The sequence below is a fragment of the Lepidothrix coronata genome, unplaced genomic scaffold (genome assembly GCF_001604755.1).
Source record: "Lepidothrix coronata isolate B3197 unplaced genomic scaffold, Lepidothrix_coronata-1.0 Scaffold19, whole genome shotgun sequence".
Classification (NCBI taxonomy): domain Eukaryota; kingdom Metazoa; phylum Chordata; class Aves; order Passeriformes; family Pipridae; genus Lepidothrix; species Lepidothrix coronata.
Genome location: NW_016690199.1, coordinates 7,623,955 through 7,649,756, shown reverse-complemented (window position 1 = coordinate 7,649,756; position 25,802 = coordinate 7,623,955). Strand labels below are relative to the sequence as shown.

General features: G+C 41.8%; 1 protein-coding gene across 2 annotated transcripts in view; it reads right to left on the bottom strand.

The window, feature by feature from the left end:
- Window positions 1-25,802, bottom strand: part of BCL11B (B-cell CLL/lymphoma 11B) — a 97,420-nt gene that overhangs the window by 30,971 nt on the left and 40,647 nt on the right. The window contains exon 3 of one of the 2 annotated variants that reach the window (XM_017807659.1): window positions 23,269-23,484. The exons of the other annotated variant lie outside the window; for it this stretch is intronic. Coding sequence (XP_017663148.1) covers window positions 23,269-23,484 — 216 coding nt within the window. The remainder of the gene's footprint in view (window positions 1-23,268; window positions 23,485-25,802) is intronic. 2 annotated transcript variants of the gene reach the window in all.

Sequence of the window (25,802 nt, the reverse complement as noted above, 5' to 3'; positions counted from 1 at the left end):
TTGTATTGAGCAGTAATTTACAAAATTAAGAGTATAAAAAATTATTTAAAAAAGAAACACACAAACGAACAAACAAAAACAAACAAAAACCAAACAAACCAACCAAACAAAAAAAAATTTAAAAAAAGCCACCTTCAGATCTTGTGAACTACAGGAGTGCAGGAGGCAAGCCACCTGTAGAGTCTGACTGGTTTAATAACACTAGTAAGAAAACAAGAGTGGTGAAAAGAACAATCAGAGTGTTCAAGAGCAGAGAACAGAATATCAATCACAGCTCAACTGCCAAAACGCTGCCCGTTCTCCTCCTTGCTGAGACACTAACTCCGAACAATTTGCTGCAGCAAAGGAGGAGACTCAGTGAAACAACACAGCCGGAACGGTTATGGTGGCAGGAGCCTGGCAGGTCGTGTGACATGGCACACAGGCACTGGTGTGGGGCAATGTGTGGGCTCCCTCCCACAGGGACATCCTCACAGGATGCTGATCCGCTCCCCTGCTCCCCAGTGAGATGGCAGTCCTAGAGCAGCCATAGCAGAACCACAGATCCACCCACTCCTTCTCTCCCTCCACCCTTTCTCCTCTGAGGCAAACCCTGGGGAGGCAGCTTGGGTGCTCCAATGCTAGGCTGGCATTGGAAATGCTGGTGTGAGCTGAAGCAGGAGAGGAAAGGAGGATGCTCTCCTGCTCACACTGTAGTGTTGGCCTCACCCCTGCCTCACAAAAACCTTTCAGAAGCCTCCACAGATGCTGACTGTGCTCCCCAAAACAGCTTACTGATGGTCAGAAAGACCTATCCCCAGATGAACTGGCCCTTAGCAGGAGCCAGGGTGAAAGAACTCAAGCCTGGAGAGCTCAGCACAAGTCACTGGGAAGTTTTAATACCTCAGCTTTTGACCCGAAATGTGCTCCCCTAACTGTTAACATGGGTGACCAGCACGTTCTATGTTTATAATATGATTCCTGCTTGATTTACAAATTGCTCAGTCTCCACTCATGCTGCATGTGGAACACCACAGGCCTATCAATTCAGCATGACATGAATTCTCACACTGGAGTGATGCTTTGCACTGGGCTATTGTCCACAAACCGTTATTTGTTGGAAAACAAACAAAAGAAGAACATTGGAGATACTTTTACATGATACTTTTCTGATTCCTGAAAATGTGAGATAATGAATAAAAATGTTCATTACAGAATTATTCACTTTTCTCCGTGATTCACGTCCCAGTAATTACCGTGACCAGCCTAATAAAAACTGCTACAAAACGAAGGTCAACTAGCAGTTAGAAGTGTTCATTTTCATTTCAATGTATTCATCTCTGGCTCCTAATGGCCTCATTTTCTCCTATGCTCTTTAATAAATACCACTGAATTACAGGTTAAATAGCTAAATTAAATTATTGCAATTACAGCGTGCGGAGCACTGAAACTGGTTTACCTTTCCCAGTTCAATTAGAGGGGAAGTTTCAACAGCCTGAGACTCCTGATTGCTGTCAATATTCTGAATCACTAGGAATCCTCACTAAAGGCCAGGTTATTTGGTTACAGACTGGGTAATTTCTACACCCCTCTTCCCTCCTGTATATAAAGGAATGGCTTGAGTGCTCTCAGCTAAAACAAAATGAGGCAATCAAAGTATTTTGGGGGAAAGCAACTGCAACACATAATTGATTCTTTTTGACTGAAGAGAAGGAAGTCTTGAAGTGGCTCAGGCTGAAGGAGAGTATATGAAAAGACAACCTTCTTCCTCTAAAGCAGAGGCAAGTACATTTTAATAAATATGAATGCCTAACCTGCCATCGGCTCACAATTATTTTACATGTACAAATTAAAGATGTTCTTCATTATTTAAATATATTCCAGCATTTGTTGATGTTGCCCCTTCCACAGGCTTAATTATTTAACATCCCTTTATAAGAATGAATATCTTAATAATAAGGACTGTTGGAAGACAAATTTAAAAAAATAAAAAAAGGTTTTTTTTCAAAAGATCCTAGAGCATGCAGTGATATTTGTTGTGGAAGAGCTCCCCCTTACTTCTTCACTCTCATCTTTGCAATAAGCACCAAAAAAAGCTATCAAGGATGGGGGATTCTTTCCTGCAATGATAACAGAACATGAAACACAGGCACACTCAAATACAGTTAGAACAAGAGACTGAAATATTTTGACTGTTCAGTGCTATTGCTATTTCTAGTATCAAGGGGAGAGGGAATCTGTTTGTCTTTCAGCAAAATCCACATGTTCAAAGTCACATGTTCTGTACTGCACTTAAATGGAGAAATGACACTGTCACTGTGAGAAAAGTGAGGTGGACTGTGCAGGTAAAACACCCTACAGGCTTGGATTATTCCTTCTTAGGATACCTACGGGAAGTAGCAAGAAAGGGCCTTACTTTGTGCCAAGTTGAGGAGCCACATTAAAACAACTCTGCAGCCAAAGTAAAAATATATAAACTCATTAAGGTAATTGGACGTATACACAAAATCCTGTTATTTTATTATCTCATCTTTCATATGTTTTGCCACTACAAGAATTTAATTCCTGGTAATCAACTGGATGTAACCAAGAACAGAATATGGCTAACACACTGAAATGGAGTTGGGAATTAATATGAAAAGAAAGGGGCACTGATAGGGACAAAACTGTGAATTAAAAATGCTACATGAAGGCTATGGAACATTAATATGGTTTTGCCTACTGGATTTTGGGGTTTGTTTTTTGTTTTTGTTTTTGCATGTGAATCCTGCAGCAAATAACTTTAACAAGCCACAATATTACACTGGTGTGTGTTCTCAATAGCTCGAGCAGAACTGTATCTCTATTGTATTTTCTACAAAATATAAACCACACTTTCATAAATTTGGGTAGAGAGACAAATTCCACATGTGAATTACCAAGAGAAGATCAAATCACCAGTGAGCCAACCTCCAGCATGGGGCAGATCCTGAATGCATTTTATAACAATGCAAGAGCTGATTAGTGGCAGCACCCAGGGCCCCTGAGGAGAGGAAAGCACTATACAGTGCTTTGGGTGACTCAGCAAAGAAAGCCAGAAATGCAAGTAGAGGGAAAGAATTACCAGGATCACTACAAAGTCCTAAGTAAAGAGTACAAAAGGGCTCAGTGCACATGTGAGTAGAGGAAGACGATGAGGAGTTCTGAAGGTGTGAATTTCTCAGATTCATCCCTCTAAGCAAACTTGAAAGGTTTGATTCTCCACCCACCCTTCCTCAACCTGAGAGCAGGGTTCAGCTCACATACAACCTTGTGAACTGAACCCTGCAGGGTTTGAACAGTTCTAGACAAAACTGTAGCAATGGAAATGAAATGAGTGTTTTGTGATAGCTGACAAATTAGGTTACATCTCTCCAACTGCGAAGTGCATCCACTCTACAAGGTATGTTTCCACCACTTTCCTCACAGATCTAAGAGGGCATCTGTAACACCCCAGGGCTAAGTGACCCATGTCTGGACTTTCATATTCTATTTGTAATCTAGCTGGGAAACTCAGGACATGGAAGAGACAATGGAAAGGCTTTTCTTATGTCTATCACATTAAAAAAGCTCTTTGAGGATAACTGTACCAGCCAAGCAACGTAGTCAACATGTAAAGCCCAATTCTTTTCACAGACTTATGCAGACCCTTTCTTACAGATCTGACATGGTTGGAGTTAAAACAAGTTTGAAGACCATGAACTAGAGTGGCTCAGACCACTTTTACCAAATATTTTTGATGGCTAATAGGACCTGTGTTAAGAGCTGAGTTTCAACGAAGTTTCCTAGGAAGACTGTGCAAGTGAGAAGAAAGAGAGTTGCCAAGCAGTCAGGAACCTTCCTTAGTAGTCCTGAGATCCATGTTCAACTCTTTTTGTCAGACTGCAAATGATCTGGGAGAAAAATGTTGAAACAGCATTGATACTGACCCAGAAGTCATCAGATATAAAATATCATGGTTTTGTCTAACAAACTGAAAACCAAGTTTAATTTCTCAGAAATTTTAAGTTTCAGTTCCAGTAGGAAAAAAAACACAATTTGAGACTTTAAAAATTAATGCAAAGTGAACATTTGCTATTCTCAATTCTTAGGATGCAAATCCTTATGAGGAACCTGACAAAAGTCAACACAAAGTTTCTGATAAGTTTAACAGACTACATTTTCACACCTAGATCATGTGGGGTTTTTTCAGAACACTAGTGCTAGCACCTGAAAAAAGTGAGAGAAGAATTTTTCTGGGCAATTTCAAGCTTTTATATCACTATGAAGTTCAAGTTTCCTCAGCAAGGAGCCAAATAGGAAGGAATACTAGTGAATTAGTAACACATAATATAATGTATTTTTACAATTCCTTGAATTACAGAGACCAATTTTGATTGGTCTTGGACAACTCAGAAACACAAGCCAACACCAACTTCTTTTTACTTTTTTTTTTTTTTTTTTTTTAACTCAGTAAACCATAGTTTGTACCCTCTGGGGTGAAACATATAATATACTCCATAGGGAAGAAGCACCAGCTTGCTGAAGTCACTTGTTCGCTTCTGGCTAAATCGCCACTCCCCTCTTCAAGGTGAAGAGAAAGAGCAATATCACCATAAAGCACTATCAAGATCTCAGCAACTTCAAGAGACTCCAAACCAGCCTCTCAGGGCTGGTGGCAAACTGCATTGCCTGAGGGAGGGTGGCAATAAAGTCTAGAGACTTCCTCAGGGCTGACAACTGTATCACTGCAGTCAGATGCAATTACGGAGCTGGAGCAGCTAGCAGGAAAGGGGGTTGACAGTGACCACGAGAGTGGAAAGGCCTGGGAGAAAGCAGACCAAACATTAGTAATGCAAAGTCAATGCCTAGATTGCTAAATCTATGCGTTACACAAAGGACCTCCTTTGGCAACCACTACTCAAGGTGACTAACGTTCGCTCATGCTGACTTCAACGAAAATTAAGTGCCTGAGAAACTGCTGCCTAGGGTGAGGAAGGGTATGTCTACATGGTATCTGGCAGGCTGACAAAGGCTCACCCCGCCTGCACTCTAGCCTGGCCAGGCACAAGCCAGCACCAAGGCAGAGGACAGGTAGCTGTGGTTAGTAGAACCCCAAACCCAAGCTAACAAGCCCTGCAGAGGAACGGGGCTGGGGCCCGACATCCTCGCTCGCGCAGCTGTACGGCTTCCGCTGGAGGTTGGCTTGGGTCCAGTTGGCTTGAAGCATGGGCAGAACGAGCTCATGTCTGCTCGCAAAATACTGCGCACAGCTCTGACTTTTGCCCAAGAGGTTGAAGAAATGAAGAAAACGCACATAAAGCAGCCATTATGGATTCCTGGCTTCTTCAAAACCCGGAGACTCACACTGTGCACCCAACCCTGGTTTGTGTTCCCGGTGTGCTCCAGGTATTAAATACTTAATCTCAACAAAACAAAATTAATTACATTTAAATCTTTCAGGTCTCCTCTTTTAAAAAAAAAAAAAAATTATTTTGCGTGTTCTCAATTACAGTAAAAATTAAAACCCGTGATTTGATTAGAAATGCTCCAGTATCTCCATACCCAAATTTTAGCACTCCTAAGCAGGAATTGTAGATTTTGTCATGCATTTCAATTCTGACTACCTTGGGCCAAAATACTCTTACCTTCTGCAAGATAATTTGATGACTGCTGACCTGGATTATGGGCCTAATCCAAACCGAAAGCAAATCACTTTCAACCGTACATTCATTTTATGCCTGTTATTCATGTAGCAACGTGACCAGACCAGATTTCTAGAGGCTGGGAACTTATTAACCAAATTTGTGCCCAAGCCCTTTGTTTTTTTCCTGCCTGTAAAATGGTCATACACACCTGTGAGGGCTGATTAGGAGAAACCACAAAGATGAACTATGCTACACAATCTCAGGCAAGTTGCAGCATTTTTAAGGATTATCACTCCACTTCTAAACCACCACAACTGGGTACTTCAGAGAGTGAAGGAGTCAAGAAGCACTACACTTTCTGACCTATACACAGCCTAAATTCTTAGAAATTTACATGTCAACATGATCGCCGCCATAGGTAACAAAACTGGACAATATATAGACTGCTGCTTTCTAATCAAACCAGATTGCTACACCCCTTGCCAAAATAATGACTAATGAAATGACTAAGAGGGATGGGTAACTGAAAAGAAGAGGCTGCAGGAATGACACAATACTGTAAAGTATTAATTCTGTCAGACAACCTGGCACTGTTTGAGTATTTTATATCCTTTCCTCTTTGAGAACATAATGCTAACTCAGTCTGGTCATTTTATTACATGGGAGAGGGGAATTCCTCCTTGCAACAGGACCCTCATCACCACAAAGGAAAAAGTAAAGTAACACAGTGGAGAAACAAAACGTTAAAGTAAGCCAGTGTATTAGAGCTTAAAGTAGGACTCGGAAAGGCAGCAAAAGACAACTGCACTAGAATCTTCACTTGCTACTTACAGTACAGAAGATGTAAGAAGTGAGAGAAGTGAGACAGGACCATGGCAATAGCAAAAATGAGTGGACCGTGCCAAGCTTTCTCTTACAGTCCTTGCCAAAATGTCCTCTTGTCTCTTGAAATACAACTTAATGGCAGTCAGGGAGCAAGAAACCTGACCTAACGTTCACTGAATCAATAGCAACTGATTTTCCTCATAACTTCCATGGACTTCGTCTATGTCCTGCCCTGAAAGAGTTCATTTGTTCTCTTGCTGTGTGATCATATATCTTCCTAGAGTGTCTCTCCACAGGTTCAGTTTCTCTGAACATACAAGTTTATTCACAATAATCCTGTTTAGGTTCTTGCACTGCTTGCTTTATCCACATAACTGTTTGCCTGAGACTAAGCCCCACATGTCCCCACTGCAGACACACACTGGGGGGAAAGGGAGTTAGCCACCTTCACAGAGGGACTGTGTGGTGACAGCAGCAGCAAGAAACCCCAATTTCCACTGTCGTCCCAGTTCACCACTTGAACTACAAAACTACCCTTGCTGTAATGACTTGGATTTCATTATTTATTGTTTGCTCACTCTTCAAATTAGAAGTGCTCTGGGCTCCTTAGGATAAAAGGTTCTAGCTAAGTACTTATTGTTGTTTGTTGTTATTATCATTGAGATTATTTACAAATAGAAGTGTCAAGGTAGATTCAGAACAAGTTCTGCTGAGGCTCATATATCTTCCAGGCATCCATCCACGCTGTGATATAGTATTAAGGTGTGAACAGGGAAAACCATGTATCCAGTCAGTGCTGTGTTTAAGTGGCCTGCCAATTCCAGCTAATCACCAAGTTATTTACTTCCAGTTTATTAGGCTGAAACTGCCACTAGCTGTTGGCAGCCTCTGATATTTACACCTTACTTTCCTGGGGTCTCTTCAAGCACTGCTGTAATAAAAAAGCCGTTTCTTCCAGGTTCAGAAGCAAGAATTAACACAGAGAGCACCGCACAAGGCCAAGCCAAATTCTGATCTCAGTTACAAATGTGCAACCCCATTGATTTCCAGTAGTTTAATCTGCAATGGTCTTGAGCTGCTGTACCTGAGAGCACAATTTGATCCACTGTTTTCACAGAGAGGAGTAACAGTGCTACCGCTTATACGCTTGCGAGAATTTTAAACACAGTAAGAGTTGGATAAACATCAATCATTATCAGTGGCCCTCAGTCTCATTTACATCACATGCAATAAAGCCCTGGATAAGCATTTCATCAGAAATTAGCCTAAATTATTCACAATTATTTTATATACTTCTGTAACTTTTTATTATTTTAGTATTTGAGCACTTCAGAAACTTCCACATCTTTATCCTTATAATGCTCCCATCAGAGAGTGAAGAGTTGGAATTCCTTACTGAGTTTGTGGGAGAGTTTTCATGGAGAAAATTCACAGGGAAAATTCAACAGAGGCTTGGATTTAGATTTCCCAAACTGTAGGGAATGGGACCTGAAATGCAAGGATCTCCCTTTGCTATTAATGCTTTTCACTGGATAACAATAAAAGCATACAGCAAATTCTCAAATCCTCTCATAATATTTTTCAACCTGGATTTTCCTATTTTAGCCAGACACAGGAGCCTTTCCTTGGTATCTCAGGGAACCTCTAGACAGGAATGATTTGTTTTCTCCTACCTGTAAAGAGAGCCTGTTGTTGGTCTCCTAAAGCTGCTTTTTCCAAGGAACACTCCCTGTGCGGTGTTTTCCTTTGATTTTAGATGCATGATTAAACCTCACAGCCATGCCTGCAGTTGTGTAAGGCTAAAAGAGTATTTGTCCATGCAGAGCAAACATGAGATTCCTGATGCTGAGCCTCAGATCTGCACCGAGCTATGAGCTGCACATGAAGTTCCCAACCCCTTCACACCTTCCTGCTGCCAACATGAGGGAGTTCCACAATTTGCCCAGGGCCAGGCACACCTTTATTCATAGGAAAACCTAAGAAGCAGCCAGAGCAAACCAATACTTACTCATAGCACATGAATACTTACTCAAATGACCACTTCCAGAAACAATAAAATCCTGTGGACAAGCCCTGTCCTGCTAAAATTACACACTCACAGCTCATTCCGCAGGCTGTGTTCATTGCAATGAGGAAAGCCACCATATTAAAAAAGAAATCTCCCTTTAAACAGTTTCTCAAAGATATTCCCTTCTACCCCACGTAAAGAGACTAGATCAAAAGAAATTGCAACATATATTTTCAACTACATGGTCAGTTGTGCTCCATCTCTTGACTTCAGTCCTGGCTTTCTCCACAGAAATGAAGTTTGTCATGCACTACAGCCTGACCAGTAATGATATCAGCCACATGAGTATCTCACAAGCCTAATTTAGGACAGTCATATTTGCACCAATTCCATTTCTTGCCTATGAGAAAAAAAAAAAACTAAGAAGAGGGTGGAGAAAGAAAGAGAAGTAAAGGAAGACAAAAACCAGGTTTTATTTTTTAATAACTTGAAAGTATCTCCTGATAGGGAGAAAGTTACCATTTACTTTATTTTGGTCCACTTTCTGATTTCCAGTCACTTTGTGAGGTCTATCAGCTGGGAACTATTGACATTATAGCACAGCCAGGTAGATATAGGTCAGGAAAAATCATCAGAAACAATCTAAAAGGCCAGGCTTTATCCAGCAAAATATAGTTACTTTAACTGAAAAAGTCTCACTGCTCAGTTCAGTACCATCTATGAAACAAAACACATGGATTTTAAGAAATAGTTATATTTGGAATTAATACTGTTATAGTTAAATGCCAAATGGAAAAAACATCTTGAAAAAGCAGTCTCTCCTCTGTTCTCACATGGCTGCTGTATCTAGAGTCTCCTATTCAGGTTCCAGGGGAACAGTGTGTCACACTGGAAGTACTCTGTTGTAATTTTGACATGATTACAGCACAGAAGCTGTCATAGAGGGAGCTCTGGGATGCCAGTACCTATCCTTCTCCATGACTCCAAGTCCTTTCTCTGTCCCTTTTTATCCTCCATCTCCCCTGCTCTCGCTCTTTCCCTTTCCTGCCACACACACATCCCAAGTCAGCCTGATTTATTGACAGCAAGGAAGATTTGTGTTGGTCTTTACATCTCCGTCTGTCCACCTGTGAAATAGTTTTCTAGTTATAGACATTACCTGAATAGTGATTTAACAAACAGTAAAAATGCAAAGGCTATTTCACACACACACAAAAAAAAATCAAAGTGACTAAATCTGTTAACCTGTTTTTTCTCTTTTGGTCACAGTAATACTGGTGAAGATTTTAAAACTATCAGAAATATTTTTAAAAGATGCTTTAAAAAGCAAGTGGTCTCTGTTTGGTTTTTTTTTTTTGGAAACGCTGCCAATCCTACTGTCATTATCAGAAATGCTCAGCCTTGTCCAAAATTTCTCCTCCATGCACTGGCTGCTAACTTGCTGTTACACACTGGCTGGGATGGTGAAGCCCAGTAGCCCAGAGAGCACTGGAGAGCGCTGCTTGTGAAAGGACTGTAAAGCATCATTACTAAATTGGAGAGTCCCTGGGGAAAGATCCCATTTGTACCAACTTTTATCTAAAAAGTTATTGTGCTTATTGTGTGCAGGTGTATGCCAAAGTTGCCTGGATGATACAAAACCTGATGTTGTGGCCAGGCAATTCAGTCTTTTGCTTCTTTTGCTCTTTTTACTGTCTGCTCTCCACAGATCTGCATGAACTCAAGCTAGCGAACTCTGAAAAGAATTTGGTCTGGCTTGCCAGAAATGCTTGAGCAACTAGCCAGTCCACAAACGGCAAAGAGAACAGTATCAGCTTTGGTTTGGTTTTGTCAGGGGCTTTTTCATGGGTTGAATTAACTCCAGAATCAGCACTGTGCATGCAATAGCACTGGAAACTGAAATTACCTGCCTTTGGACAAAATACCAACACTACGCCTTGAGTGAAAACTCAAAGTCCTGGTTGTCATCAATTCACAGTGCATTCCCCCGAACTAGAGTTCATCAAGTACTTCTGACAATTTGAGGATAATGTGTCTTGTGTACAGATATTTCACAAGCAGAGAAAAAAACCTACCTGGGATACATTATTTTTTAACTGTTCACTCCACTCATGATTGGTGTGTGACTCTGAACTGTATTTGGCATCTAACAGCTCTCTTTTGATAGATAGCAATATCTCAGCAGCCTGCTCTCTGTGCCAGTGCAGACAAGGAATGGGCAGCACACGTTCATCAAACTAACATCTGCTTTCAGTTCTCATTTATAGATATGGAATCCTTTCAACTGGACATTAATCATTCTCAACAGCAGCAATTAGATACTTGAGACAGATCAGAACAAATCAAATTAGCCTTATTTATTAAACAAAAAATTCCTAAGGAGTAAATAAAAAGGATGGCAGACCATCCTGTGTGCAGCAACATAAAAAGAAAATTAAGATACTGACACACAGGAGTCTAAAAGCTTTCAGGTGCTATTTTCAAAGCCTCAACTGTAACCAAATATCAGAGGGCTCTACTGCTGAATGCCTCATGGATTATTTTAGCAATAAGGTATAATTGAAAGGATTATCGTGAATGTAATGTTTCCCTTCCAAAAATTCCAGGAATGCAAAAATTACTCTCATCTGCACTGCATGACTCATGTTTTTAATGCTGGAGCTTCATTTTCACTCATGAGGAATTCAAGCGCAGGAAAATGTTACCACAGAAATCCTCATTCAATCGACAAAGGAAAATCTCTCTTTTGCTGCAGTTAAACAAAGCCTAAGAATTGTATCTTTAGAGAGTCTGGCTTGGTTCAGCTTCAGGCAATGGACATCCTGCACATCAAGAAAAGGCACTGCCCTCCCCGAGGGATCAAACGGATCTCCCTGAGTAGCTCAAATTCTCCAGACTGGCTCAAACCGAGCAGATCAGCTTCCTTTTCCTGGATTTCCCCAGCTTAACATGGCAGACAGCTTTCAGCAAGCAAGGTGGGGGACCCTGCCACATTTCCATGGAAATTAGTAGTAAAACATTTGTAGATCACAAGACAAAGGGGAAGGTGCACAGCTATCCACCAAGCACCTCATACTCTCTCTCTTTCCTCAATTTTCTTTTTTCAAAAGTCACTTTTACTTTTTAATAAGGAAAAAATTCAACATGTTAGTTACAGAAAACTAGCACTGTGTAAGTGAAGAAAAGCTCTCCCCATTTAGATTACATGTATCAGAAGCATTTCAGGGTTGTTTTTTACAATGGGAGCTAAATGTTAAGCAGATGAGAAGTCTCCTGAACGAATACATCGGAGAACAGGAAACAGGGTTTTGCCATCCAGAAACAAAATGATCCTCATCTGCCTGTGCCATAGATCATAAAGCTGATCATCTGCTCCCATCCAGAAAGCCCCATCCCACGCTGGGCTGTCTTTGCTGCTGGAAAGAACCAGAGTGGGGCAAGCAGGTCTAGAGGAAATGTGATTCTGCTGCATGCCCTGAAAAGCTGTGCTGCTTTATCACCTTTCTTCTCAGCACCTATTCAAGGTGACAGTGGGTGGGGTGGAGGCTTGCATGGGAAGGAGGAAGACACTTTTTCCAGTGAACCCATCACACCTCTCCCCCTTCAATATCCAGAACCTTTCAGGCTGATCCTTTCCTCTCCTTTCCTCAACTTTACATGCACCTGACTAATAACAGTAGAGATAGCATCTGGGGTTAGCTCATTACATGTTTATTACTCCTTTGTTTATTTCTTCATAAATATAAACTCTTGTTGCCTATGCAAGCCTGTGCATCTAGCCCAGGTCTGGTGAGCCCCAAATTGAAAATAGCCTAAAGATGTGAGAAATCATGGCCAGCATTGTAGCGAGTTAGTCAAGGTATGGAGAGAGAACCATTGCAACATGCAATATATAGGGATAGGTTTATATTTAAGATTCCCTGGCTTGGAGGTACCGTGTTAGCTAGTTAGATGTGGTTATAAATGGAAGTACCAGCTGACATTAATCACAATACTTTGCTGGTGTGGCTACCAATATGAAATTACAAAAGGGACAGGTACCTTGAAAACTTAAGTCCAGTTTATCGCTGGCCAAATCATTTATCAGCCAGAGAAAGTAACCATTCCTCTGTGTTCTGTGGTCTCATGCAAAAGGGAATCTGAGGCAGAGACGGAGGAAGGGGCCTTGGTTTTTTATTTGATTTGATTTTTCATTTGGTTCAATGGAACTTTAAGAAATATTAATCTGCTCCTTCGTTTAATTTCATCTGTACCACTGGCCAAGAGAAATGCACTAATTTATAAGTTGAAGCAAGCCTTGAGATAATGTCACCCACCATTCATCCAAATTTGTCACTAGCATCCCATTAAAGCCATAATTATTTTTTAATTAAAACTAAGGAAGCTGGCATGCGTGTGCCTACTTTATACATCTGTTATGGGTTAAAATAGCTTTTAAAAAATGTTTTTTTAGACCACAGTCTTTTGTGGCCATGGCCTATGCCAAAGAAAACGCAAACTTGCTTATTTTCTCCATGGGGCGCAACACTGCCTATGTGTGCCTGAACAGATTCGACTGGCCGTGAAAAGAATTCTAAATAAAACACAAACATGGAATTTGGCAACGCCACAGAAGCGAGCTTAAGACTAATTCCAGCATGCGGACGGCTCTCACACAGCAAGTCTGGCTCCACTATAAATGAAACCAGGCCCTGTAAAATCGCCAGTAAAGTTTGAGTTAGGATTTAAAGAGACAGCACTCTTATTCCAAGGTTTAAAGGGGAAAAACACATGCGCACGCACATACACATACCCCAGCTTATTAAGGAAATTTGTGCTGGCCCAATAAGTCTGTACATTGCAAGCTGTGTTTACTTTCAGCAGTCATTTCCATTTAAAAAAATGTTAATCTTAAAGAAGGGAAAAAAAAAAAAAAAAGACCCCCAAAACCACTAAAACCAGCAAATTGACTTTGGAGTTGAGTTTTAGAAAAAAAATGCTGCAATTGTTACTGCAGGGACCCCTGGCAGTGACAGCATGAATAAAGGACCTACCTTATAGCAAAGCTGAAATGATATATTAAAAAAAAAGAAAGAGATATGAATGTCTAGGGCAGAGCAGGGGAAAGGAAAGGTACAGATGGGCAGAAGCTCCATGTCCAAGGTGGCCAGGGACAGAGCATCCTGTTCCCATCAGCCAGCCCAGCAAGCAGCATGGTGACTCACTGGGACTTGTGGGAGGGAGCTATATGCAATACAGCTCCATGCTGCCATGTACATGGGGAAATCTAATCCTGGGGCAATGAAATCCCCTGGGTAATACCTCCCCAGCAGTGCCAGCTGGCCCCAGAGAGCAAAGACATCTGTGAAGAAAGAGTGAGGAGAAAGTGAGAAACAGCATTCACTCATCTTTACCTATTAAGGAGAAAACAAATTTAAGAAATCTCAGTTTATAATCACAAGACACAGCCTGGCAAACTTAGCAGAAAAGGGCAGGGAGCAAATTATTTAAGCAGTGGTGGTACTGTCTCTCACAATTTTGCTCTCCCTTACAGCTCTGGATGATACCAGGCCACTGAATCAAAATTATATCTCAAGTGGCCACCTCATACCCTGACCATTGGGTTTTTTCTGGAAAAGGGAAGAGCAGGAGGGAAGATTTGCTGGCTAGAGAGCTCTAAATATGGGAAGAGTTCAGATGGTTATGAGTGTGCTCAACTGCACTAATGAACGGGGACAGTGGTGATGGAGGCAGGGGCAGCATCGATGCAGATTTCACAACGCTCCGTGTGGAAAATGGGCAGGGAAGGTACGAAGGAAATTGGGAAGGAGTTTACAGCAATTTCATAGGATCATTTTACAACTATTCTATATTTCTCTTGATAATGACAGTGAAGTGTTTGGCTTCAATAGACTACAGAGCTTTTAAGATTCTACCTCAAATTTACAACGGAAGTATCAGGTCAGTTTGAGGAGAAAGCAGAAAAAATAGAAAAATAATTGCCTTTTTTTTTTTAATAAGGTTTTACAGGAAAGTAAAGTTACTTGCTAATCTTGTTCTCACTGTAGGACCAAAATGATCCTGTTTCCAGTTTACTCAACAGTTCACACATTTTTATAGAGGATTTGGATTAATCAATCTGTAAACACTCAGATCTAATTTTTGGACATACTTTGCATTATAAACCTGTCTGTGCCATAACGAATGAACTTACTCTCTCCCTGTTCAACCACAAGAGTGGAGAAAATAACCCAAAACTCTGTTAGAAGATGCAAACTGAAAAAATTAGTTCTCCAGCAGGCAAAAGGCACTGGTGCCATGCTGAGGTCTTACAAGGTTCCATGAATTTTTGTGTTTTGCCCTGATCACCATGGACAGTTTTAAATGCTACGTATTTATCAACAATACTATGATTATTATTTAAATCTCTGTACATCCTGGAATTCCATAGGCCATGTTCACAGCTAGAAGAAGAGTATAACACCACTGAAGTCGGAAAACACCTCATAGAAAGATGCTCAGCCAAGCATCCCTAGGCAGCCCCTAACCTATCTCTCAGTGGACTGCTGGCATGGCACAGCACACCTTGGAAGCACTACATTTGTCACGCAGCCATGGAAGAGACATAAAGATCAAGTTTAGATCTGTGTCTCACGTGAAGTAATCTAGGTCAATACAGGACATAAAAGGAGACAGACTGATACACAGAAAGGATGGGATGCTCCCCTCACATTGCCAGGGGATGTACTGAAAATAATACATTTACAGTTGGCTTCAAATAGCCAAGTGATGTTTAAACAAGCATAAAAGCTTCAGGTATGTTGTGCAAACCAGCCCCTCTCTAACCAGAGATTCGTTATGTTAATAGCAAAGACACTAATTTACAAAGCACCGTTTCATGGCACAATTCCAGCGGCTATGTCTCCCCATCTCCTTGCTTAGTGCCTTGCATTAACCTCATTCCAGAAGTCCCAGGACCTCTGACTCATACAGCTGAATTCATAAAAAATGTAAGCCTTTGCTACATGGGATTTTTGCCTGCTTCCTTCCAAGTGCATGTTTTAGTGTCTCATTGAACCTGACTTCCCCTGTGCTATGGCAGGTTACATTAGCTGGAACAGGGACCCATAGAAATGGTTTGATTTAGACAAAAACAAGATGAAAATAAAGATACCAAAGGCATGTACTGTACACTAGCCTACCAGATTTCTGTGCATACTGCAAAAATGCTTAGAAAAAGACTGTCTAAAAGAAAGCAAACAGCATAAAAACATATGTTGCTAGCAGTTGCTCAGATGTTTACTGCTCAGCAGATAGAAGGACCAATATGCAGAACACAGAAGTCCAGTGGGGCACATGCGAGGTGCATCAGCATGGCTTCTTTGACTCAAATCCCTTTCTGAACATAAAGCATCCCATCTGAGCACAGAACTCTTCCTTTCATCTATTTTTATGAAGCACTCAGAAAAATAAAAAAGAGCCCAGGTCCTCTGAATTAGACAGCTCTGGAGGGACACGGGGTAATTTTTTTCAGTTCTCTGGCCTAAACCTGAGTCACTCCAGGAATAAATGATCCAATTCCTCTAAAATAAATAAAATAAAACAAAGCAATTTCACTACAAAATGTACAACACCTCTCTGTTGCCTCCACCTTTCCCGCTCTGGCTTGTGAACTCAAAAGCAGTTCTCATCACAACTACCTACGCCACAACTACCATAGCCTGCCCTACTTCCTTTGACATTGAGCATTATATTTGTGCACGAGAGATTTATCTCTTTTCTCACAAACTGAACAGGCCAATTCACTTCCTGGCTCAGACACACAAACACGTCCGCACAAATCTGACAGAAAGCGAGAAGAAAAGTGATGACAAAAAGCTACTGCTGAAGGGGCAGGAGGAAACTCCATCCTGAATATGCCAGGTGAGGCTGTACAAGTGAACTGTTTAGCATATGTTATGTACAAAGGAACAGCAATTTACTGAGAGAAAGAAAGAATAATTGCAAACATTTATGCCTCATGCATGTGTATAAAAAAAAAAATCAGCTCTTACAAAACTGGTGCATTGCCCAACCAAAAAGCAAGGCACCTGACAAGCACTACCCCTAATTTTGTTGCTTTTTAGGTGATTGCTTCCTTCCTTCTCTTCCTGCAGTTGATTTCTTCTCTATTTAGGAATTATTCACCAAGAGGCATTCAACTCCCTGAAAACGGCTGGGAAAGCAGTGGTAGCAGGGGAGATGCTGGTCCCATACTGCAAACCATCCCAAATGATTACTCTGCATCAGAAACATGAAAGCCATTCCTGTCCCTTTGCTGAATACAAACATGCACCATGCTACAACTTCAAGAGGAGGTCTGCTCCTCCTTCAGACAGTCGAGGTGTTTCTGGACATGATGGTGCCGAAAGATAGATGGTGCCCAAACCTTGCCTACTGCACCCCATTAAAGCAGTCTTCATTTATGCTGCTATCTTATGGGAAGTAGTGCACAAACATGAAGAAAAAAAGAAGACTCTAATTTGCTTGGGTCTTCTGTTAGAGCAGCAGGTACCTTACCATCAGTGGTGCCTCTTTGCAACTAAGCTACACTCTCCCTTCCAAACTATCAATACTTCCAAATGTTTAATGAATCAAGGGGGGAAAAAATGGGGGTTATTACTAATGGGAACAAGAAAGCACAAAAAAAGAGCCCTCAAAGAAAAAACAAAACTGTTCAATGAGATAGAACAGAAATGGCCTTCCACTGCTTTCTCATAAGCTCCCTTTTTGCCTCATCTCCCACCTGATACCACCAAAGCCTGTTTGTGCTTTAACAAAGATGGATCAGTTGCTGTGTGCTGCCCTGGTGCTTACCTATACTCTGAAGTCACCTACTCCTAATCCAGCCATCGCTCAGCAAACTCAAAAAGGAAATAAAATCATTCATTCCAATAAGCAAATTATAAAATCACCTTCATCCATCTTGTTCCTATATTTTTAAATTTGACTGTGGCCAGAAAACTGCTGGCTGGGAATTACCCTTCCCCCACTCACACATACACCCTTTAAAAATGCAAAATCTAGCCCTCTATTTCAATATTTCTGATGTCAGTGACCGGTGTCAGCTCTCCCCATACAGTAACTGCTTTAAAGCGCTGCATACAGCACTGCATTAAAAATTAATTACACATGCTATTTTATTGATAGTGCATAATGTAATGAGCACCAGCTGTGCTAAACATCCAAACTCCTTTTTAAGACAGCTATAAAAAAAGAAAGAAACTGCACTTCCAAATGCTTCTCCTGTCAGAGGAGAAAAACAGCAACATCTTGGATGGATTTGAAACAGGATTCTTTGATTTAGCTCTCCATTTGGAGCGTTTGAAGAGTTCAGACTCTTGGGCTCAGTGTAGTGGTATGCGATCGAGTTAACTCTCTCAATGTTGGAGCCATTGTCCTTACTGCAGGCAATGTTGCCTTGAACCATTTTGTCCCAAGACTGCCAGACTCAGTTCCACCCATTAATATTGCAATTAAGGGCTTTTCTTTTTTTCCTGGGATGTCTGGAAATGGCAAGCATCCACTTTAAAGCACCTTTAAATATCACTGTTGCTCCTTCTGGTTCTTAACTTGACATAATTAGGACTTACAAAGTTATAGTGATCGGTCATCTGCCTAGAACAAAGCCGCAGTCATGCTCATGTTGCCAGTGACCCTGGCCCATGCAGCACCCTCATTTTAGTCACCTCTTTGTGATCTTGAGGTCCCTTCGCTGCTTCTTGACAAACACATCATTCAGTCAAAAAATCAGTCTCTGTTAGACTCACCTATGTTGAGTTTGGATCTGATTTTAATATCTGGTGAGACGGAGAGCTGCATAGACAGCAGGTCACATATGATTTTAATACTTGGGTAAATGGATGAACACACAGATTGACAGACAGGTGTAAAGATGGATGAATACACTCAGATGATGCATTACTGGTTTTAGTATATACGTCTCTCACATACCCTTGCACTCTGTAAGTACCATCCACTAAATCAGTTCTAGCAAAGCATGCATCAAATATTGCACTAAAGTAAATAAATACATGTAACTATGACTAATAGGGGGATCTTTCCCTAGCCAGCACTTTATGCAAATATCTTCTTTATGCAGCAAAATGAAAAGATACATTTACAAAGGGTCTCAGGGAAACTATAGGTCTTTGTCTGCCTTCAGACACTTACACCCAGTTCCCTTTCTCCTCTCAAAAAGTACTAAACAGAAATCAAGTTTTTGTGCACTCTTTTTTTCTCCTTTTTTTATTCTTTTTATTCAGATTCCACTGAACAAAAAATGAGGAGTAGAGTATGAGCCATTGTCCTGGGACATGATGAGTTAGGAGGTTTTTGCTGGATGAGTTTGCATTCTCTGGTCTGATTACTGTTTTGTTTTCCATTGATCCTCCTGTGTTAATAAAACCCAGTCTGGAGTGAACAAAAGCTTGCTTCTTGTTCAAGTAAGAAATGTGCCGAGTGCATACCATATCATTAACATAAAAGTTTTTGAAATAATACTGCTTTCTAGACAGACTGTATTAATTGCATCGAGCTTTTTACAGCAGGGTGGTCTAATCTAGCTCCTCTTATTGGCTGACTCCAGTTATAAAACCAACATAAAATTAATATGGTGATATAATAGAAGGAGGGAAAAGTATTCTTTTAAAAACCTATGATTTACTTACAGGGACTGCTTTTATCTTTACTGTCACGTTAACCTTTGCCAAGAAAACACCAGACTAGTTAAATGAAGCAGTAAGTAGAATTTCAGTAGCCAAGTAAATTGATATTAACTTTACAAGATGACTGTGATTTTCAGAATGTCCTAACGACTAATACAGCTGATTCCTTGAATTAGCAGGAGCTTGTTCCTCTCTTCTGAGCTATGGCCCCATGCTTTCCTCCGTTTTAGACTTTAAACTACATAGCCCCGTCCATTAATCATTGCTGTCCATGCCCACTTGCTGTTTTCACATATGCAACTAAGTATCTAATTGCTTTCCACCTCCTTCCACCAGCCTACATGTGGGAAGGAAGCAGATTCACTGGTTAGATGAATATATGTGTATTAGACAGATTTAATTATCTTTACAGGGGTATATAAAACCCTCACTCATAGGCCCAGGTCCAAAGATTTTGGATCAGGTATATATCTGAATGCAGGCACAGGGGACAAATTATTCTCTGTGTGATTACAATCCCTTTTGTCTTATGCCGATTACAATCCCGTTTCTGGGGCTTTTGCACCATAGAATCTTCAGGGCAGGGACTTTTTTCTTTGGAGAGCACACTGTAAAGTGCCATGCACTTCTGCACTGAGATTTTCAATGCTCATTTCTCGTTAACTTTAATGGCAAATGGGCATCCAAATCTCTTAGGCAGCTTTGACAATTTAAGCCTTAATGTACAATATTAATAAATCAGCATCATAAAAAGAGTCTTATGAAGATGTATTGTGAAAAAATAGCCCCACAAAAAGCATCGCAGTGTATGTGTGCACGCATACAGGCATATACTTTTCTTTACATAATTACGTCTCTCAACAATCATTTGCATGTCTCTGTTATGCAAAAAAACCTGTGTGTGTTTTACAGTTACTCTGAGTAGTTGCAATTCATTGAAATGAAATAAAAAGCAGGCTCAAAAAAGCACCCTAATCTGGCAAGGGGTAAAGCAAAATGAATGTTTTGCCCATTTATATTTTAGATCCAAGCTACACAACCCTGTGAATTTCATTACTCTATTCCAACTTCTAATTAAATAGGCACTAAAAACATTTAAACAGGAGAACCCAATTCAACAGACAAAAGCCTCTGAGGCAAAAAATAAATAAATAAATAGATTGAGAGAGAGCTTGAACCAGTGGTAGATTTTTTTTTTAATCGCATGGAAAAATATAGACCTTTAATTGCAAATTCCTCATCCTGTGGTACCCTGAATACAAAGAATTGAACAAATACTGAGGAGACCACAACCAGCACCAGCCGAGAAGCACAGTGGACATCCAAGCAGATGTCCCAGCACCATTTACTGTGATTGAAACCACTATCAGCAGCACATTTTCTAAAGATCACTAACAGCTCTGGATGAGGCAGCATGAGTTCCTCTGTGCATGACTGAATGCTACTCAGCATCCCGGATGATCGCTCTTATCTAGGTCGGAGATTTCCAAATGCAGTTTTTCACACATGTGTACCCCAAATCCCACAGGCTTCCAGAAGTTTAGATTCTCAAGCACAAACTGCTGTGAGGGACTCTTGAGGGCCTTATTTGTGAGTGCCCAGCAGAGATTTGGGAGTACCTGCAACTTCAAGCCTTCAGAGTCGCAGCCTGCTTGAGAACTGCACAGAAAAACTCCAGGTTCTGAATTAAATGAATGCTGAAAAACAGGAAAGGTAAGAAACAATAAAGGATGAGGAGAGGCGAGAACTGTTGATGGTTTTTGTTCAAAGAAGGAAACAATTCCTCAGAAGGAAGAACAGGGCTGACAGAATAAAAGGCTAATCAAGTCAGAGAGACAAGCTGATCTCTAAAGCTAGAGCAGGAAACTATTGTAAATGTCTATATTAAAAAAGAGGGCACAATACAGGGATTGTCACTAGATTATTAGTCCACACAAAGAACTCATTTTTCTTTCATTTCCACAAAATATTTTGGGGGACAGAAAGATCCCATAACCCTTGCCATGGGGTTTAAACCATGGCCAGGCTCACGTACAGTGAATTCTATGTGAGCTAAGAAAGGGTTAAGCAGACATAATCTCCTTTTTCATGTGAAGAAAATGTTTCTTTCAAGCAGACCTTGACCAACTACTGTCATAAACATGTAGCATGCACTTTGATATAACCTATTCTCTAAGTGCCGCAGACTGCAGCAGTAATTACAGGAAGCCATGATAACAGGTCTCTCTCTCCACAGAGCTGGCATCGCTCTCCAAGCAAACAGGCAATTCTGAAAACTCACAGCACAGAACTCCAAAGTGAGAACTCAAAGTACGCAAAGTACAAAAGCCTCACCTTCCCACATTCTTCAATAAGTTATTCCTTCCTTCCTTTTCTATTTTTAGTTGTACTTGCTTCCCTTACCACTAGCTACTGGCATCAGAAGTAATAGGGAACCAGGGCATTCAGTTCACTGTTACAACTACCTGAGTACCAAAAGCACATGTGTGCAGTCTACACCAGTGAAGACAGAGAACAGCAAAACAGGAGATAAGTTCCAGTTTGGTTTACTGGTTACCGGGAGGAGGGAAGGCAGGAGGTGGGAGAGCTATCTGACTTTCTGATCCAATGCTCACCATTTGCAAGAACCTGTCTTAACATCCATCCCAGGCCAGTTGGTCAATCTACCAAGGCTGTGAAGCAGTTTGATTAAAACAGCATCCCCCACCACAGTGAACACGGCAGAAAATCTAACCAAACCCGCAGATGCACTGACAGCACCTCACCACATAGCACATTGCTGCAAGCCCAATGCCTGCACTCCAGTGCAAGCACATGGGTGCAAGCTGAGCATCCTCCAGGAAGCATAGGAGCCTTCTCTGCATGCCCCAAGCTTCACCCAAGGTCGAAACAGCACCCTGAAGAGAGCCTCCTCCTGAGAATATTTTATGTTTCAAGAACAAGAGTTTCCAAGATACAAATTTAAATTTCTTGCAAATCCTTTTGTCTTGTTCTATTACATCAATGAGAGATGTACAGGGATATTCTCATTAGATACAGCATACTGTAGCCAGGTGGTACCACTGCTTGTGGAAGGAATAAGCTGAGCACAGCAAAGTTTTGCCAGCTTCAGGGAGGAAATGAGGAGCTATTTCCCAAAGGCTTTACTGCTGACAGTCATTGCTGTCTCTCTAAATCCTCTGGTCCTCATACTTTACTTATCCAGAATCATTTGGGGAACTCCCTATTAAAACTACATGCATGTTATCATGAATGAGAGCTGTGGGGTTTGGCCCACCACAGTGAGACTCCATAAACATTTGTGGATTTTGCCACATCTGTATTTTTTTTTAAACCCCCACTGCTTTTCACCTTTCCAGCCTGCAGTTCACCATAAACCCAGTCTTGCAACTGAGTCATACTCAGAAACACCCACTGATTTCAAAGAGATCACTGGGTCTGAAATGATGGGGTCTGGCAACAATATGTCCGTGTTCTCTTTGGCTAGCTTGGTGTGCCTTCATTTTCACATTACTTTCCCCTCCTTGTGGTGACAAAAGTCAGGCATCCAAAAGGAATAAAGGAAAAGAAAAGCTGATGGGGTAGAGGCCAGGGATGCATGGTGAGTTACCAAGGAGCATTTTCTCAAGGCAAGGGAGAAAACAGCATGGAGCACATACACCCTGTGTGCACATGGATATGGAGGAGAGCCTTTAATATGAATGATTGAGGAGGGAGGGAAAAAAAAAAGAGTGAAATAAAAATACCTCAGATGTTAAATGTTATCCAATTAAGCTTAAGATAAGCATCCCAGAGAGATGAAATCTTGATACTGGGGTATCACGTTCTGTGAGGAGTCTCAGACATTTGTTAACAACATGGTACAAACGGCCTGGCAGTGGCTGCGGGTGACAACCGAGGGTGGGCAGGCAGGAAGGGAGGGATGGGCAAATGGAGGGAATCACATGCCCTTTCCCACTCCCAATCCTCTTCCAGAGTAAAGAGGGATGGAGGAAAGGGGTTTAAGGCATTTTCTCTGCCTTCTCCATGCGACCCAGCAAAGGCAGCTCTCCCACAACAAAGACGACATCGCTTGGCAGCACTACTGACCTTCAGATAGCAACAAAAAAAAAAGTATTTCTATTACCTGACAACTGACAATGACATCCAAATGTGCCTGACGTCTCAGTCTGAATCTCAGTCTGAGTCCCGCCAACTGAGACTGCACGTGCACCACAGCAGGGCAGGCTAAGGCAGGGCGGGAGGGAGGCCAATGCGCGGAGAGGTGACGTGATCACGGATGTGTGAGGGTGGGAGGAGGCAGCTATGGGAGCCCCCGGCAGGTTTGCAGGCCTGGACGGCCCTGGAGAAAAAACAATAGAAAAAACTGTCAGTCGGATCTAAGTTTGAAGGGACAGAGGAGGCATTATCAGCGGAAACAAGTGAGGCGGGGGCTGGCTGCCTAACGCACGACACACTTGGTCTGAACCCCTCTCTGTGTCTGGCTGAGGCTGCCGGGCTCACACTGGACAGGGGAAGAATAAGAAGAGACCTGGGGGACCCATGAACCCAGGCTGGGGGCCTGTGGTATGCATGGAGTGGGGTGAAGGTGGGGGATGGCCAGCCCTGGCACGGAGCAGAGTCAGAGGCAGCGGACGTCACCACCAGTCGCCACCAGCACTTGCTCAGGGACCAAATCAAAAGGGGGATTATTGTTTTATGGCTGTGTTAATGCACTGAGATGACACAAAACTGGGCAGGCTTTCTGCCGAGCCGCTGCTGAAGCAGGCTCCACACACCAGCCCGGACAAAGTGAGGTGACTTAGAGCTCAAATGGCTCCAGCGAGGTGCCAGGAGCCGAGCTCCCAGAAGGAAGCCTTGGCGGCCGTGTTCTGCCTTCCCGCTTGAGCTGCGGCCAGTTGTGCATTTTGCATGCCCCGATTATGCAGGCTGCTTCCCTACTGAGCCTGCGAGGAAGGGAACAACCTTTTTCCTCGCAGCTAAAAGATGATATTGTAACCTCCAACCGTATTATTTATTTTTAACCCCTCTAGGAATAACCTGCCATTTAAAAGCTGTATTTAAAAGTTTTCCCCTGCTCCACTGGAAGCGCTTGTTCCTCCTGGCACTAGTCCAAACTGAACTCTGTGGCTTTGAAAAACTAAGATACAAGTCTTAAATATCGACATACACCTGCACAAATACAGACACATAGACACACACACGCAATCATGTAGAAGTCATGTTTTTGGCTGGCATGAATTAGCAGAGTTTAAAAGGAAGCTTAGTGAATGGCACTACTTTCCATCTACTGGGAATCCTAACCCCTCCATTTAAAACTATGCCTACCACTTAGTTATTAACTAAAGGGTAGCTACTAATCAAGGGCAGTCTCTAAATGAAGATATGTGGTGGAGTAGTCGCCATTAAAAAGCGGGCATTTGCCAATAGTTACCGCACAGTGGTAGATCAGAAACCACAGTTTCCCCCTGTATTTATATCAGGAAATACGTGTGCTAATTGTGGGGTACCTTCTGGCAAATAGTCTCTTTCTAAATGGTGGCATCTCTGGCTGTGCCTGAGTGTGCGCCTTGCAGATACATGCAAACAGCGTGGCAGCAAGGAGAAATATTTATCTGTGTTCCCTCCAACCCTAGAAAAAAACAACATTTTCTATAGGAACTGACACTGTAGCAGCAAGGAGAAATATTTATCTATGCTCCCTCTGACCCTAAACATGCAACAATTTCCAAGGGAGCCTCTCCACCCTGAGAGTCCCTATTTGGAAACCAGGCCTGTATGTTGATCTGACAGCTACACATGTGAGGCAAACGGGGATACTTCATCCTTGGCACAGCATCCAGTGCTCCAGTCTGCAAGGACTGCATTTGATTTTGGCGTTTATCTAAAATGGCTAAGAGACCACCAGTGCAAAACATTTGTGTGAAGCTTTTGCCAAAACCACAAGTGAAGAGTCTAAATTCCCTGTGTAAATACTTGAGCTTCAAGCATCAAGGATAAAATTTATGCTCTTTTGTGAGGACTGGTTTTAAATAGAAGCCATCTCTGTGGCTTGTGGGACAAGGAAGGACTTTTTTTTATTTTGGGGGCTCTGTTGTTTGACTTCTGTAACTCTTTCATCTCTCTGAAAGTACTACACAAACAGGTAATGATAACTGCTATCCAGATCATATCTACATTGTATTTTGGGCAGGATGGTGCACTATGCATGTGGAAACTGATGTCGGACATGGATTTCAATGTGTATATGAACCACTCTACTGCCACTGTAACAGATATGAGTAACAAGTTTGTTTTTTTCATGGAACATGCAAAAAGTAACACAGATTCCCTCCAATGACTTAACAATTGTATCTTATATTCTTAATATAATAAAAATAGCTAGACTGGGTTGAGCTGCCTGGGCACTTGTCCTTGCTGGGAAAGTCATGAGCTTAAAATGGGGATTTAAAATAGAACCACAGGGCAGCTGCTTCTCAGGTTACACAAGACGTGCCTTCAGCTCCACCATGACTAAGGGTCCTGCAATCACATGGCCCTCTATACATCGTGGTGCCATATTACAGGTTCTGAAGGAGATCATCGCACAGAGAAACTATATGAAGCCCACCAAGTACACCATCAGCCTCAACTGCATGGGACTTTAGCGTGGAGGTCCAC